Source organism: Electrophorus electricus, chromosome 8, assembly GCF_041902795.1.
Source record: "Electrophorus electricus isolate QZ-2024a chromosome 8, ASM4190279v1, whole genome shotgun sequence".
Taxonomy (NCBI): domain Eukaryota; kingdom Metazoa; phylum Chordata; class Actinopteri; order Gymnotiformes; family Gymnotidae; genus Electrophorus; species Electrophorus electricus.
The window spans coordinates 1,040,728-1,057,500 of NC_137504.1; the positions used below are offsets into that span (position 1 = coordinate 1,040,728).

Consider the following 16,773-nt stretch of genomic DNA (forward strand, 5'->3'; position numbering starts at 1 on the left):
TACTGTACTGTACTAGGATGTATTCTATGAGTAAACGACAAAGCACTTTTGTAAGTCGCTCTGGATAAGAGCGTCTGCTAAATGCCGTAAATGTAAATGTTTCATAGCCAAGATCAAGGTAATGTTGGAATTTAACAGTGGTCTGAGTGCTCCCTTCAGGGTTCAGAGGTGGCTATGGCAGGACTGTGCGCTATCTGGGATGTTATATGGTTTATCTATACAACCCTTCTTACAGAGTTAAAAGAGGATCATTTCTGGTTTTGCTTTACCGGACTTTGACATTAACTCCCAAATTTTATTGTCTGCCTATGTTGATAGCGTTATTGTGATGCTTATAACCCAAGATGATGATAAGCTACTCTGGATATGGCCTCAACTGTCGTATAATAGACAGGTTCTAATATGCAACAACCTGGCGTTTTCTTCTACGTGCCACAGGTTAGTGAGCTTAGACCCTCCTCCAGGTCTGCTGTCCAGCATCCAGGTGGTGCTAGTGGACTTATTTCGGGAACAAGTTACATTGGCTCCCTCAGAGTCTGTTGTTTCTATCTAAAGATGATGACAGACAGGAGCTTGTACACCTCACCAGCGGGGTTGCAACCTTCGGTCTTCAGGTTTACAGAGTCTTCTCACCTGGACAGCAACCCTGGTGTGGAGACCTTTGGCCTGTGCGGTGCTTCATAGACTTGGGGGCTGGGACATGGATCTGTCTAATGGACACCAAAAGATTGCCCTACATAATCTGCCAATTTTTTTATTCTGGACTTTTAAAACATTTTCACCTCACCAGTGGCCTGGACATCACTAGTGGGTCAACTCCTTCGCTGGACAAAACTCTTTGCAGTGCTGGACTCCGGACTCTAGGGGATCTGGTGACCCTAGTGGGTCCTGATCTGGGTGATGAGGACAGAGCAGCTGCACAATTGAGTGTAAAGACTGAGTGTTTCATATCACAACTTCTGTGTAAATGCAGATTCACATTAACAGAGGAAGTGCGTGTTCCGCTCAAGTCTAACCCTGCCTACAGCAGTCTAACCCCGCCTACAGTGGTAGGAGTGTTAGTGGTGGCCACGACATTTCCTAGGTTGTCGTTATCACCTGACCTTGGGAGTTGTGAGAGGCTTTTTTGCAGCTATCTGCTGTTGAGAACATGGCCTTAGAGCAGGTGTCTGGGACGACCCTCGATGGAGCCTGCGTTAAAGTATTAAATAAAGATAAACTAAATGACAGGTACCAATCACCGGCTCTGGGGGAGGGGCTTAACCCAGCGGGGAGACTATAAACCACTGTTAAGGAGGTCTTTTGGTGAGCTACACTGGAGACGTTTACATGGTATAGTAGCGGGTAATGATTTTGTTTCAGTTTTTAACCCAGCTGGGAGTCCTGAGTGTCCGTACTGCGTGAGGGAGACAGTTTTTCACTGTTATTTGTGGGTACAATTACACAAAGAAGGAAGCAGGATGTCAACTTCTGAAGTACATTTTAGTGTAATCAAAGTTGGCCGTGTGGGTCAGGACGTGTTTGACTGAGGTCCAGACTGACAGCAGTACTGTACATGTGTTTAAAAGGTTGCTGAAGAGTCGTATAGTGTTAGAGTTTAAGTTTAATTCTGCTATGAATGATTTGACCACTTTTGAAAATATTTGGGGTTACAATGATGTTTTATGCTCTGTGAAGGATGAGGGAGTGGGTTTGGTGATTTTATTTCAATTTTATTTGTGTTTTTGTAATTGCAAGATGTGTTTAACTAATACAGTTTATCATGACTCTCTCTCCTTCCTTCTCTCTCTCTCTCCCTCCCCTTCACTCTCCCCCTCCCTCTCTCACTCTCCCCCTCCCTCTCTCACTCTCCCCCTCTCACTCTCTCTCCCTCCCCTTCACTCTCCCCCTCCCTCTCTCACTCTCCCCCTCCCTCTCACTCTCTCCCTCCCCCTCCCTCTCTCACTCTCTCCTTCTCACTCTCCCTCCCTCACACTCTCCCCCCCCTCTCTCTCTCTCTACCCCCCCCCCCCACATGCACACATACTTTCCCAGTGAGTGTGCGGAGTGATGACTCTCTGCCGAGGCAGGCGGCTCGGTCCGTCGCCCTTTAGCGCTTTAATGCCAGTATGAATGAGGGCTTTTTTTTTATGCCTGGCACTCGTGTGCCTGTGGTCACGAGGACGGGGTGCAAAATGTGAGCACTTTGCAAAGGCCTCCGAGTTCTCACGCTGCACACTCACTGCACAGAGCATTGTTCTCTCCCACAAGAACACACTCCCCTCCCCTCTACGCGAGAACACACTCCTTCCTGCGCGAGAACACACTCCCCTCTCCCTGTGTCTACTCAACAGAACACACTTCCCTCCAAAATAAAACAACAACAACAGCAGCAGTTGTTCAACAGAGAGGAGGACAGACTTGTCCCTAAAGACTCTTGATCAGCATGAAGACTCTATTCTAGGTACTGACTCATCGTGTCACCAACACACACTAACACACTGCTCACTCTCACTGGTGGTGCTTCCCTCAGGGAAGGCCTGGCTTGGGTGTGTCTGTGTGTGTGTGTGTGTGTGTGTGTCATTTCTTCCAGGTAGGGTTAATGGGCAAATGCCCCATCCACACCCAAACACACATACTTCGTGACAGCTTGGGGGTTGCCCTAGCAACCAGACGACACACTCAAACCAGTGTGTTTAACAGCTTGGGTGTGTGTGCACACACTGGTGTTTCATATCTTCACTTACTTAAAATGTTGTTTCGCACCCATTTGTCATATTTCACATCTGGGGACGATTCCACCAGCTAGCTGTCGTCTGCATAACAGCTGTAGCTTGTCCATTAAAATCGTCTCCTTCACTAATGCCGTGTCCAACAGCAGACTCGCCCGTCTCCACAGTGCCAGCAGATGGAGCCGCATGAGGTCACAGCCCTGAAGAGATGTCCCACATTGTCCAAACACGGAGCACTTACGGCCCAGAGTGAAGAACCCCTACTTCTCATCCCTGAGGAACTCTGGTGATGTTTAAAGAGATGTTTCGCTGGGGGAGAAAGCGTAGAAACCACCGTCGCTACGGCACTCGGCTCCACGGTTCAAAGGTCAACCCAAGATGAGCGTGCAAAGGGCCACCAACAGGAAAACACCTCCTCCCTTACGTCCGGCGTGTGGTACAGTGGCTCTGAAACACACTGGTGCCATAGGCAGCAGAAACGAACAAAGACCAACTGTCCCACGCAAGGCCGACAACAGGCTCTTACATTTACAGCAATGAGACGAATGATTCTGTTTCAAATCTATACGCTGCTGTCCATGTGTGGAAAATCTCACATCACAGCAGCAGCTAAAAACCAGACAAAACGAAATCAGCCTTTAGGGTTACGCATGTAATGGCAGTCAGAAGCCTGTCAAGGGTTCAGGGATCATTCAGACAGCCTGCCGATCTGCACTGAATGTTTACAAACAAACAAAACACACTTTCTGATCCATATCTACATTTTATATAAATCTGACCCTCCCCCTTAGCTGGTCCCTTCAGTCGTACTCATCAGAATGATACAGCAAGAATGTTTGGTAACAGTATGAAGTATGGATACTTACGTTATTGATTTGTTTGATTAATTGATTAATTAATTGATTTATTGATTCATTCCATGTATTAATCTCATTCCAGGATTCCTGGCTCATTCTGTAGTGAGTCTGAGCTGAACAGCTTGCTGGAGGTCATGACCTGGTACATTCACACAGCGGTTTCCACTCAAAACGACACTATATCCTACGGCAGGACCCGGATTCCACAGGATTCCACACGCTCCGCTCATTCCACTACAGCACAAGTTTCCTTATGGATGAAATTTTCAGCCTCAGAGGAAAAGGTCCATACATCATGAGATGACCAATCAGAAGAAAGGGGTGTGTGATGTGAACCAGACGACAAACTCGAAGACAAAGCGGAGTTGGGCAAAATGAGTGTAGCAACAAATTTTGCAGCTGTAACGGTCAGAGTAGGTGAAGAGGCAGGTGACAGGATCTCAACAAAACAAACGTTTACATGAAAAATATCTGAAAACAGACACAGAGGAGATTCTGTCTGATTTAAAAACAGTTCTAAAGTCAGAAACTCAGCAACACCACATAGTTCCCAACACTTTAGGTGTTTACGCCCCACTGGTCTCACGGCTGGGGTTGGTCAGTCCTCTCGTGCAACAGGTCTATACTACTCTATACGATGTACAGCCTCTGTGATTGGCTGTCACCTTGGGCACAGTTAACAGCAGCATTGCACATAATTACTGTCACAGTGATTTTATGAAATAAATACTTTGGCACACGTGTGGCACAGCATCGCGTGTCATGTTTTATGACTCCAGCCCATTTTGAGATGCAGCAAAATATTTCTGCCAAAGTCAACAGCTGATGCCACACACACACTGATCAGAAGCTACGCAGGCTGAGTAATCTCCCCCACAGACACGCAGGGTCAGTAATCTCACCCAGAGTTTTTGTTCATAGAAGAAAGCATCCAGCAGCTTGACGATGTACTGGTGGTTGCAGGACGCGAGGATGTCGATCTCCACCATGTAGTCCTCCAGATCCTCCTCGCTCTTCGCCTCGATCACCTTGGCAGCCGCGAGTGCGCCACTTTCCTTGTTATGCGCCTGAAACAAGAAATTCACAAAATGTTCCACGTCAGTGCACAAATCCTCCACTCCTGGAATTAGCATGAGTAGCCTAGCCGCTAGCCGCTAGCGCAGGGGACCCTGGAGCTGCCTGGAGGTGAATCCCAGCACGTCCCAGCGAGTCCCAGCAGCGTGTGGAGCAGACAGACGGCACACGGCAGGATGGTGCGTCTGCTCAGGGCATTAAGACCACCCAGTGCTTGGCTGCCCAGCAGGGGAGAGGCTTGTTTACAGATCATCAGCGTTTACAGTTAGATACCCGTTTACATTCTGAAGGGAGGCTAGGCAAGAACAAAAATTAAAATCAACAGAAAGTCGCACTATTACAGGCAAGCAGAGTGAGGTCTGCGCACAGAAAATGACGAGCCTAATTTCACCCTAAATATTCCCAGTTCCAGACCAGGTCGGTCTGCCACAGACAGCCCTGACCCTAGGGGCGGTTAGACACACGTCACCACAGACAGCCCTGACCCTAGGGGCGGTTAGACAAGTCACCACAGACAGCCCTGACCCTAGGGGCAGTTAGACCCAAGTCACCACAGACAGCCCTGACCCTAGGGGCAGTTAGACAAGTCACCACAGACAGCCCTGACCCTAGGGGCAGTTAGACCCAAGTCACCACAGACAGCCCTGACCCTAGGGGCGGTTAGACACACGTCACCACAGACAGCCCTGACCCTAGGGGCAGTTAGACCCAAGTCACCACAGACAGCCCTGACCCTAGGGGCGGTTAGACAAGTCACCACAGACAGCCCTGACCCTAGGGGCGGTTAGACACGTCACCACAGACAGCCCTAACCCTAGGGGCAGTTAGACAAGTCACCACAGACAGCCCTGACCCTAGGGGCGGTTAGACACACGTCACCACAGTGGGGTCGTGTTGACAGCTCTGTGCTGTACCGGACATTGTGGTCACTGAAGTCTTAAATCATGAAAATACATTCTGTTTCTTCACTTTATTACTAAAAAGACGTGGCTCACTACTCACTCTCAATATGTTATTGATGTTTATTCATTATCCTTCATTTGCATAAGCGATTCCTTTAAGAGTCTAAGAAGGTGTGCAGTGTAGTGTCACTTTAAGGTCTGATTTCCCAGCATGTAGCAGATTCTCGTCACCCGTTGAAAACCGATAGTCTGTGTGAATGCTACACGCCCGCTTTAGCCGCAAATGCTGCAGGAGGCGGAGCCTCCGCCTCCAGTTGGGGTGTTTTCAGAGGAAACTCACCATGACTCGAGGCCACTTCCTTTCACATTCTACTTGCAGACGTCTGAAGCCTGACTTTTTTGCTAAAGGCTGAAGCGTTCACACTGTAGAAGGAGACAAAAGCTCCAATACACAACAGTCTGGCCACAAAGTTTAAGGTGAAAAGCAACATGTCCATCATGTCAGGTTAACAGAGCAAAAACTGCATCAAGGATGCATCAAGGAAGCAATGTAAAATGACAGACACGCACAGGCATCTATAACCACTACACCTCTTCCCTCTCATGAAACCTTCTCAGGACCACAGGCCCTGGCAACGAAGGCAAACCGCCCAAACATGACAGAGGCTGGGAGGGTCTCGCTGACCGTCCTCCTTCTTCTCTAAGGTAATATTTCTGTGACCTTCTGTGACCAAGAGGATACTGACAGTGTGAGGAGGGAAAACGTAAAAGAAGAAGAAAAGTTTTATAGATGCATGGGGACGTGCATGGGGGCTTTTATATGTAGGTCAAATTAAACAGACTGCTGGGGTTCAGTAACAGAGACTGAAGAGAAAACATCTGGAGAAATCTGCAGCCTGCCCCGTGCAGCACACACACACACACACACACACACACACACACACACACACACACACACAGTGACACAGAGATACATACACACACACACAGACCCACGCACAGAACCTCTTCCTTTATCCAAAATGCAAGTAAGCAGAGCAGAGCTGAATGTGCAGTTTTTGTAAATGGGAGTGTACAATCCCAGCATTACCCTACGCATGACAGTCTTCAGGGTTAGAAACTCAGTCATGTTCTTAAATGACCTACAGACTTTACCAACGCATGAATCACATGCATTTATCACAATGCATTCATCAGGTTGTATTAGTGGCCACTGATGCTACACGTTAAATGAAAATAACAATAATTGTAAAATAATAATAATATTAATAATAAAAGAAAAATGCTTTTAAAATGAGGTCATCTCCCTCCCCTGCACACTGCAGCAGTGGGTTGCTAAGGGGCGTGTCTTGAGCACGCCATCGGATATTACTAACAGCGGCAGTGCCACACAGCACATGGGGTCCACAGAGCGGACCAGGGCCCTGCTGGAGCACCCGCTTGCCTCGGGACACAAAATCAGAGCACAAGTTCACCCAGTTACTGTGTTGTGGGTCAAGCCAAATACTCAGACTTAGCATGGCCAACCTCATCCATGAGATCTACAGCCAACACCCATAAACTCATTTCGCATAATGGCAAATAAATACCTTTCCAGGACAGGTGAAGCAATTCTGCTGTCCATTAGCAGGGCCATGCAGGAGTATCCCAGTTTTTAGAGAAGACTTAAAAAAGGAAAGAAAGTATTTCTCCACCTCTCTGCATGAGCAGATGAACAGAAGAAAAGGGAATATGTTCTCAGGAGCTACTGTAGAATCTCTGTTTGGGGGAATATGTTCTCAGGAGCTACTGTATAATCTCTGTTTAGGGGAATATGTTCTCAGGAGCTACTGTAGAATCTCTGTTTGGGGGAATATGTTCTCAGGAGCTACTGTATAATCTCTGTTTAGGGGAATATGTTCTCAGGAGCTACTGTAGAATCTCTGTTTAGGGGAATATGTTCTCAGGAGCTACTGTATAATCTCTGTTTGGGGGAATATGTTCACAGGAGCTACTGTAGAATCTCTGTTTGGGGGAATATGTTCTCAGGAGCTACTGTATAATCTCTGTTTAGGGGAATATGTTCTCAGGAGCTACTGTATAATCTCTGTTTGGGGGAATATGTTCTCAGGAGCTACTGTAGAATCTCTGTTTGGGGGAATATGTTCTCAGGAGCTACTGTATAATCTCTGTTTAGGGGAATATGTTCTCAGGAGCTACTGTAGAATCTCTGTTTGGGGGAATATGTTCTCAGGAGCTACTGTAGAATCTCTGTTTGGGGGAATATGTTCTCGAGATCTGCTGCATGGAGAAAACCAGCTGGCTGTTGCCACCTAAGCAAAACTCCAGACACTCACCTGAGTACAGAGGTCATCAGGCACAGTGAGGCTCAAAGTGATCGGATTAGTTACGTGTTCCCTCATCACAAACGTGCAGCGCAATTTATTAGCAGTGAAGTGGGTTTACCTGGTGGGTGTGAAGAGATTCTAAACTACATTCTTGAGCATTACATCTCAATCACCGTTTGACCTTTCATCAATGTTCTCCACAATGTTCTCCACAATGTTCTCCACACTGCACAGAAATGCCCAACGGTGACCAGAAGGGTAGAGAGACAGACCCAGAGAGACTGGAGCAGACCCTGACGCTTTCAAACTTTCCTGTTAGTCGAGATTCCAGCTTTACTGAGTTTTGCAACATGTCACCCTTTAATCTGCAGGGTAATCATCTGAAGAATCCTGACAGGTGATGGATGAAGAATGTACATTTTGAAGTCATGAGCACATTATGAGAATTTCATCCCAGACGCTTGTGCATGAGTCTGGTTAAACCTCAACGAAGCAGGACATACTGGAGGCAAGCCAGAGTGTCCTGACACGGAAGGATTTCAGTCTCAGGAAAGCTACGTTTCCATCCAAGTGATTTTGTTTCTCAAAAAAATTGCTTTAGCACTTAAAAATTCTACTGATATTGACAACACTTTTTCCGTTAAACTTTCATGCATGAATTATTTGTTAATACCTGAGATTTTGCGAAAAATTGCGAAAACTCTCAGGTTCTGACACCATCCTAACGCTATAATTATCCACTTATGTTTTCAGTCTTGTATTCATTTCACCATTATCTCCTCTGGATATTAAATAACTGTGCTAATTATAGTTGGGATATAATTATTATAAACTGGCCAATATTTAGCAGCTGTGCAAGTCTGTTCATGACATCAGTCATTATGGGAATATTAAGAAAGTCAAACCTACACAATTTCGTGAAATCACAGATGAAATATGTCAACATGTTTTGTTGTCAGCAAACCAAAACTTGTGTGACAACCATTTTTGCAGGAAAAACATTACATAATACAAGTGACATCACATAAAGCATTTTAGCATTAAAGCAAATTTAACAGAAACAAGCTAATGAGCCGAAAAAAATCACAAATGTCTTCACAAATTTTTCATTTTCTTGATTGTAATTTACATAGAAAGTAGATGGAAACATAGCTAGTGTTAAAAGAGACATTAATGACATGCAAGTTTGAAACCCATGACTCAGACCATCATCATCAAACAGAGCATGGCATCAGAAGAGTGATGGCACCAGAGCATAGCACCACAGCATGGCACCAGAAGAGTGATGGCACCAGGGCATAGCACCACAGCATGGCACCAGAAGAGTGATGGCACCAGGGCATAGCACCACAGCATGGCACCAGAAGAGTGATGGCACCAGGGCATAGCACCACAGCATGGCACCAGAAGAGTGATGGCACCAGGGCATAGCACCACAGCATGGCACCAGAAGAGTGATGGCACCAGAAGAGTGATGGCACCAGAGCATAGCACCACAGCATGGCACCAGAAGAGTGATGGCACCAGGGCATAGCACCACAGCATGGCACCAGAAGAGTGATGGCACCAGAAGAGTGATGGCACCAGAAGAGTGATGGCACCAGAAGAGTGATGGCACCAGAGCATGGTACCAGAAGAGTGATGGCACCAGAAGAGTGATGGCACCACAGCATGGCACCAGAGGAGTGATGGCACCACAGCATGGCACCAGAAGAGTGATGGCACCACAGCATGGCACCAGAAGAGTGAAGGCCCTTGGTGGGCGTTTAGCAAGACCATGACTGTTGTGTGAGTGTATGAGCCACTGCATGTGTCAGGAGACTGCATTCATTCTGTTAGCCAGGGTTGGGCACAGGGTTGGGCACAGGGTTGGGCACAGGGTTAGGCACAGGGTTAGGCACAGGGTTAGGCACAGGGTTAGCTTAACATCATCTCAGGCAATCCCTTTCTGCCAAAGCAGGTTGGATAAACACAGATGCAACATCCTTTATCAACATGTCCAAACATGAAACTAAGAGAAGAGGCTTGAGGCTGTGCTGCTATTTTCAGTCATCTTGGACGTGCTTTATAAGTGTAACCTGGGTGATATTTGATTGAAACCAAGCTCACAAAATTTCAAACTCTAATATCCACACATACAAAGACACACTAACTGTAACTGCTCGAAAGTATATTATTTACACTTTTAAACCACCATGTGCCTTTCTCAGTCAAGGAGGTTACATGAAGCTCTAATAACCCGCAGGAACGTGGCGTAGGCACAACACGTCCCCGAGCGAGCTCCCTCAGAGTGGGAAGACACCCACCGAGGTCAGTCCCTTATCTGGGCGAGCCCACCACAGCTGGAAGGAACCGATTACACTCGCTCAGAATCATGTGACCGTAGCGTGTGATTACACCCACCCAGCTCACCTTCACTTCCCCTTTTCTAGAGCTTTTACAGTGAAGATGAAGACCACAGAACACATGGGCTTCAGTAATTTACTATTAAGCATTTACACTCAGTTAAACAAATAGTAATAATAACAACAACAACACCACCAACGTCCTGTGGATCAGATGCAGTGTTTGTAAGGGACAGTTATGTCCCATTTTTCTTGTCCTCCAGTCCATCACGACCCCTCATGCCCCCACCGCCAGGACGACACAGCGACTGGAAGAATGTTTCCAGCACTGTGGAAACATCCAAAAGGGTGCACAACACCTTGGTGAGCCACTTAACTTCACCTTCACTTCACACAGCAAACACCAAAATAAGGGCAACATCGTTACAGCCCATCGGGGGAGGGGAAGAAAAGCAGGGGCGGGCAAACCCTGTTGTCATGGCAACCAAAGTTCCGGGCTCCATGATCCTTACAGAAGTTGGCCCGAATGTGCTGAAGCTTTCTGCCCAATCCATGGGTTCTCTGACTCCCCAAACCCTGCCGGACCTTCTCCCAGAAGCGCGAGTTAGGCCTCCAAGATCTCTGCCCACGACATGCTTCGGATGGGGAAAGTCCAGGAGATCCTCCAAGATTTCCCACACCAGGAATTTCACCACTTGAGCTTTTCTTAGTCTCAACAGACTCCAAATCATCTGAGTCACTTACAGCTGGAAACAAACGCATGCGTGTAACGTCTTCTGTGTTTACAAGCCACTGCGATCTCCTTCAGTGACATCACTGACGCAGTAACCTCTCAGCTTCAGACTAAAGTTTGCACACTGAACACAGTCAGCTGACTTCAAAGAAATGCTTGTGCGAGCCTAAAGATCTCCATTGCAGACATTTCTAAACTCCCACACAGGCTCAGTCCAAGTTTTAACTGTGCAATGTCCGGAAAAATGTGTAGACCATCTAAATACACTTTAGACTGCGGTGCACAATGGCCATAATCAGCTATTCAGAATTCACTGCCTTAGTCAGCAGGTTTCTTCTATGAATTGGCAAAATTCTTTCACAGCCGCATACATCCTTGTTTAGAAGCCTGACAGCAGTGAGGTGCAGCTCTTGTACAGGCAGGCTGCAGCTCTTTTCAGTTTCATCAATATACCAGAAGGCCTTTCACCTGACCAACATCCTTCCCAGCCCTCCAGGCAGGAAACACTGTGTTGCGAGAGCGCGTCTGTCAACAGGGACACCACAAACTCAGAAGGTGTGAACTGGAATGGAAAAACCCCGTTGGAGTTCCAGCAGGGATTTCAGGGATGCTAGCACCTCTGAGCAATATCCTCATACCAGGCCTGAGCCCCACCTTCAACAAGTGCAATTTACACCTTCCGTCTCCCATATTGAACACGGCATGTTCAGACAAACACAGACAAGCAGAAGACATTTCCTTCTTCCTCCAACACACCTGACTCAGGTAATGGAGGGCACAGAGTGACATTGGGAGCTGGTGTAGCGGTCTCACCAGGGAGACTCTGACCGTGCAGCATGGTCACAAAGCCCTGCTGCTACAGCAAGCGCTAGCAACACCAAGGTCATGGGCTTGTCTGTAGGAGGTCACGCCCACGGATGCAGGTACAGCAGGGGCGCAAACCTGCTGTAGTACGCAGTGCCATCACGCTGCCAGACTTGGCCGTGTGCCATCGCTGGGCTACAGTAATAAAAGCACTTTGATAAGGAAAAGAACAAGGCAACAGATTTAACTCTACTCTCAATGCATGACTGAAACATGACCCAGAAACATCTGTACCTCACATCTAAATCTCCAAATGTGAAAATAATCCTAAAACAAATCTAACATGAGAGCGATTTTATTCTGAGGGGAGTAGGATGTTAACTTTGGGCTAAGCCATGGTGGCTGTCCAGCGGTAGTGTTAGTACTCCCCTCCACCCACTGGAACTCCAGCAGATTCCAGTCTCCTCCCAGTTTGTCTTCACGCTGGGAGGTGAGACCATTCCCTTCTAACGATCAGGGCAACCCACACTAGACCTCCACACTCAACCCCACAACTACAGCAACTCTTAGTCTGACAGCTGTACACTAGTACATAGATAACAATGTTAGGACCACTGACTGACTTCTGTGTCTGCAAAATGAAATAGTAAAGAAACAAATAATTTAAAATAATATATTTCATTAAAAATAATATTTTTTTGGTTCAGACTCTTCGGGTCTTTTTTCTTTTCTTTTTTTACATTGTACTGTCTATATTTGTTCATCCATTTTTGACAATTACCAATTATCTTAATAAATACCAAGTATTTGTTTATGTACTCATCACACATTCATTAATCTAGTCATTGGTCAATTTGTGCATGTACATTTGTGTTTATTTTTAATTAATTTTGCAAAAACATGAAAAGACTTCCACAGAAGAACTAATAGGGGCATTCTCTTCTAAAACAGTCAGTTATGGGTCAAGTCTTTCAGTAACTTCATATTGTTCACTCAAGGGAAAAATATCACAGGCAGACTAATAATCAGACTACTAATGCCACTCCCATAGTCTATTAAAGCAAGTTTAAAACCAACGTAGGACCTCACCACAGAGTTTGAGTTCTTTCACTGTGAGAAAGGTGCTAGTTTCGCTGGGCAGCACTGTGAGACATTCCAGCCTTTGGTCTCGGAGCAGACCTGCGTTGCCTCTGGTTTGGGGACCGGAGCTAAAGGTGTGTGAATGTGTGAGGTGTCATCTCATCGGTGTGAGGCGTGCAGTGTGCGGGGCCGGTTAGGGAGCTTCGGTCCAGAAGCCAAACTCACCTTGTACACCTTCCCGAAGGCTCCATCACCAAGCTCTCCTACAACCTCCCAGATGTCGTTGGGATTCAGGTCGCGATGGACGTGCTGATACTGCTTCCCCTTCTTCTTGTCAAGAGTCGGAAGACGAAAGATCTTCCCGAATATCGACATGTTGTGTAAAAAGCAAAACCGCGACGCAGCAAAAACGCTTTTGATTCTCGTGAGTAATGTACGGTGTGGCCGCGGACCTCGCCAGGGGTCCCCCCGGGGGTCTCCAAAAACGCTCACCGCGCACGCGGGTTCAACGATCCGGTACTCCAGTGGGAGACAACAGTCATAGTCAGTAAAAAACCCAGACTAAAGCCAAACTAGAACCCAAACTAAAGCCCAGACTAAAACCCAAATTAAAGCCCAGATTAAAGCCCAGATTAAAGCCCTGTCTCAAACGGCTCCGACTGCTCCGTCCAGACTCCGGCACGCGCTGAGAACAGTTACTCCCTTTGCTGAAACCATCCCGCCGTTCACGTGGCCATGACCGGAGTCTCGTCTCCACCTGTAGCCTTGCTCGAGCGCAGGCTCGCGAGGTAAACTGCTGCCAAACATACTGGCCTTCGCAGTCCCGCCCACTGCTGCGACTTCGCAGTTCTGGGAGTTGTAGTCTCAAGACTACACGCCGCCTTCATTTCTTGGTTCTTGGGTGTCTGCGATAATTCAGTTGCGCCGTTTCGTTTCGTTTAACTCGCATTGCACATTCATTCTTTATTAGCAAACTACAACACGTTTAAGTTTAACTGCTTTAGATGGCGAGGCGAGGATACACTTCAACAAAGGTGTTATTCCTTACGAGAATAAACAAATTAGCTATAATTGAAAAATACAGGACAATGTGGCCTTTTATGAAAGTTCAATGACGTTTATTAATCATATCTATTAATAAGGACATCACCTTGTACACAACCGCCATCTAGTGGTCGTAGATTGAATACAGAACTCAGAAGGTGAAAGGCAGTGATTGATATTTGAAAAAGATGAAAAGTTTAAATGAGCATTCACAGGTTATTACGATTTACTGAAGACATTCGTTATATTTATTAGAAGACATCATGAATCCAGCCATCACGTGAATCATCTGAAAAAAGAGCACATTTAATCATATATACAAATGAAATATTTAATTTAATTACTTATATACAAATCGAATATTTTATTTAGCCATTGCCCCTCGTGTTAGTTAAATACATATTCAAAAAAGTGCAGGACATGTAAGAAAACATCATCATATATGAATATTATGTTAATTATATTCTCACCAGTAAGCGTCTGCCACTGTTTCCTTTCAGCCTCCAGGGCGTCTGCGTTCCAGCACAGCACAGTCATTGTAGGTGAAGACCAGCTCCTGAAGAAGATACGACAGCCTCAATCCACTTAAACACCCCAGCAAACAGAACTATCAAATAATCTGAGGGAATACTGAGGAAGGGTGGCACAGCGTAGCATCTCGCTGAAGCAGTTCTGTCAGACAAGTGTGAGATGTGGCTGTTCTTTACTCCTGCATAGACATCGCTTAGAATAAAAGAACATTTTAGCCAGGACTGCTGGAGTTACTCATTCCTGTTGTAGCTCAAACCTTTACATTATTAGGAGTGTTACCTGCTCATTCACTGAGATGCTCTGTTGTTGTTGTTGTTGTTGTTGTTGTTGTTGTTTGGTTAGTTTGTGATTTCCTTTCATTATTGGTTGTTTATTTCCTTGATGTTATTTGCATTACCTGATAGATTTGTTTGATATAAAATGACCAATAAGCCTAATTGATTTGTCATTAAAATCCTTTTGTGTGCTGTTATCTAATTCCGTTTTTTCAGCAATTATTGCTAACATTGTTAACCTCATGTATTGTGTATTATGGCATCATTCCCAAAGCAACGGAAGCAGAAGCGTCACCAAAACAAAAACAAGAAAAGAACAATTTAAGGGAACTCTCATGTGGGGGGGGTGAAGCAGAGTCACCAGTGCCCCCAGAATGTTGCCCTACGCCACTGATCCAGACCGGCTCTACCAGCCATGCTCCCAAAAGCCGCCGGTCCATTTTAAGACTGCATATGAAGAGGAAGTCGATGGGTAGTCTCCGTAGTCAAATGTTCCTGCTCTAGAAAAAGACATTCTAGCACCTAATTACTTAAGATTACAGGCAGAAAGGTTTCACTGCTGTTTAAATATTTTCATGTGAGTGTTTTATCTCATGCCCTCCTTGACAGTTCCTGCACTCAGACACCACACACACACACAAACACACAAACACACGTTTCCATCCCAGCTGCTCCTCTGTAGGATAAAGTCACGCTGCTCTGTGTTTTTAAGGACTAATTGATTGTTTCTATTTGATAACCTTGGCGATATTTCAGTTACAGAAGAGACTAGCCGTGATGTAGAATCATGTTGTAGCTGCACTTTGTGTGCACGTTTGTTGGAGGAGAATTCTAGCCAATGCGATTATGCTCCGTCGTCTGTCAGTCAGCTGTTGCAAATGAATTATTTATATTGTATATCTATGATGAATCTAGGCTCTTATTCGTGCGACCACACAGAACGGAGTTTACCAGCCTGCTCGTAACGGCTCCCCCGGAGGCCGCAGCCGCCCACTGGCGTCCGTTTACTGCGCTTCTGTGCAGGAATATTCGGATTTCGGCCACTTAACGATCCTGCCGAAAGTGCCCTCAGAATGAACGAACAGGCGCTCTGCTTTGCTCCGAGTTTCTGATGTTTCGTTGAAAGCAGACGCAAGTTTATTCTCACGAGCGCCTTACATGGACCTCCCGTGTCTGCACGACAATCGCAGCCTGCGCGAGATGTAAAGTGCTAAAGGAAAAGCGCGTTATGTGCGCTCGAGGAAACCAGTATGTCGCTGCGGGAAGCTTTAGGAGAACGTCTTTGCACGTGCATGAAAATAGGAGTCGGTTTTTGTTTTATTACCGTTTCCATTTTCAAAGACTTTTTATGAAAAAAAAAATAAACTCTGTAATATATTTCACGTACTTGTGAATATTCTCAGTTTTGAAAAAATAACTAATTGAAGGCAAACGTCCCCAAAGCTTTGACCAATACTGTAGTATCTGCCCTGATCTAACCGCTGGTGGGGTAATTGTTGACGTAACTGCCTACCCCACGGCATCTCTACCAGATGATGACGTACAGCTGCCTGATGGTGGCGCGCAGGCTCTGCACGTGCCTCGTGTAGGCGCAGCGTCGCTGGCGCATGCCCTCCAGCGAAGACTCGTACGAACCCATCACGGTCATCATGCACGCGTTCTGCGCCCGCACACCAGCGTACGTAAAAAGGCTTGAGCAGTCTGCGTCGTGCACATCAGCCGTTTGGCTTGACGCTGGCATGACTCATGCAGAATTCAACCATTTAAAACACTGATGGGTATTTCTATTACATGTATTATAACAGAGTGAAAAAAGGAAGTAATCTTGACATCTGAACCACAATATTAGGACAAATATCATTGTTTATACGTTTCCAGAATGACGTATACATTTGAATGCATCGGCCTTTGTGATACTTACGTGGACATCAATGTACAGGTCAGGCAGATGTGCTGTGCACCTCCACTGAAAGAACAACCACAACAGACTCACAGCAAGCCCTGAGATTAACCCGAGATCAACCTGAGATTAGCAGATGACAGGTTCGGTCCAGCCAGAGACTTATGGTTTTGTGATCCCTCTTGATCTC

General features: G+C 46.2%; 1 protein-coding gene and 1 long non-coding RNA gene across 5 annotated transcripts in view; both read right to left on the minus strand.

Annotated features, from left to right (window-relative positions):
* The window catches only part of stk10 (serine/threonine kinase 10), a 34,886-nt gene extending 21,260 nt beyond the window's left edge, over positions 1–13,626 (minus strand). The window contains exons 1-2 of one of the 3 annotated variants that reach the window (XM_035527635.2): positions 13,059–13,622; positions 4,471–4,635 (exon numbers count right to left, since the gene is read on the minus strand). In XM_035527635.2, the coding sequence (XP_035383528.1) occupies positions 4,471–4,635; positions 13,059–13,208 (315 nt within the window). In that variant the 5' untranslated portion in view covers positions 13,209–13,622. Of the gene's footprint in view, positions 1–2,726; positions 2,746–4,470; positions 4,636–13,058 lie in introns of those variants that run through there. The other 2 variants (XM_081720260.1, XM_081720259.1) reach the window with 2 other exon arrangements.
* Positions 13,627–13,935: 309 nt separating this feature from the next.
* Positions 13,936–16,773, minus strand: part of LOC145659054 (uncharacterized) — a 2,945-nt gene continuing 107 nt past the window's right edge. The window contains exons 1-3 of one of the 2 annotated variants that reach the window (XR_014125036.1): positions 16,605–16,773; positions 14,348–14,433; positions 13,936–14,166 (exon numbers count right to left, since the gene is read on the minus strand). The exon at positions 16,605–16,773 is cut by the window's right edge and continues 107 nt beyond it. This is a non-coding gene — a long non-coding RNA (uncharacterized LOC145659054). Of the gene's footprint in view, positions 14,167–14,347; positions 14,434–15,634; positions 16,188–16,604 lie in introns of those variants that run through there. The other variant, XR_014125037.1, reaches the window with a different exon arrangement.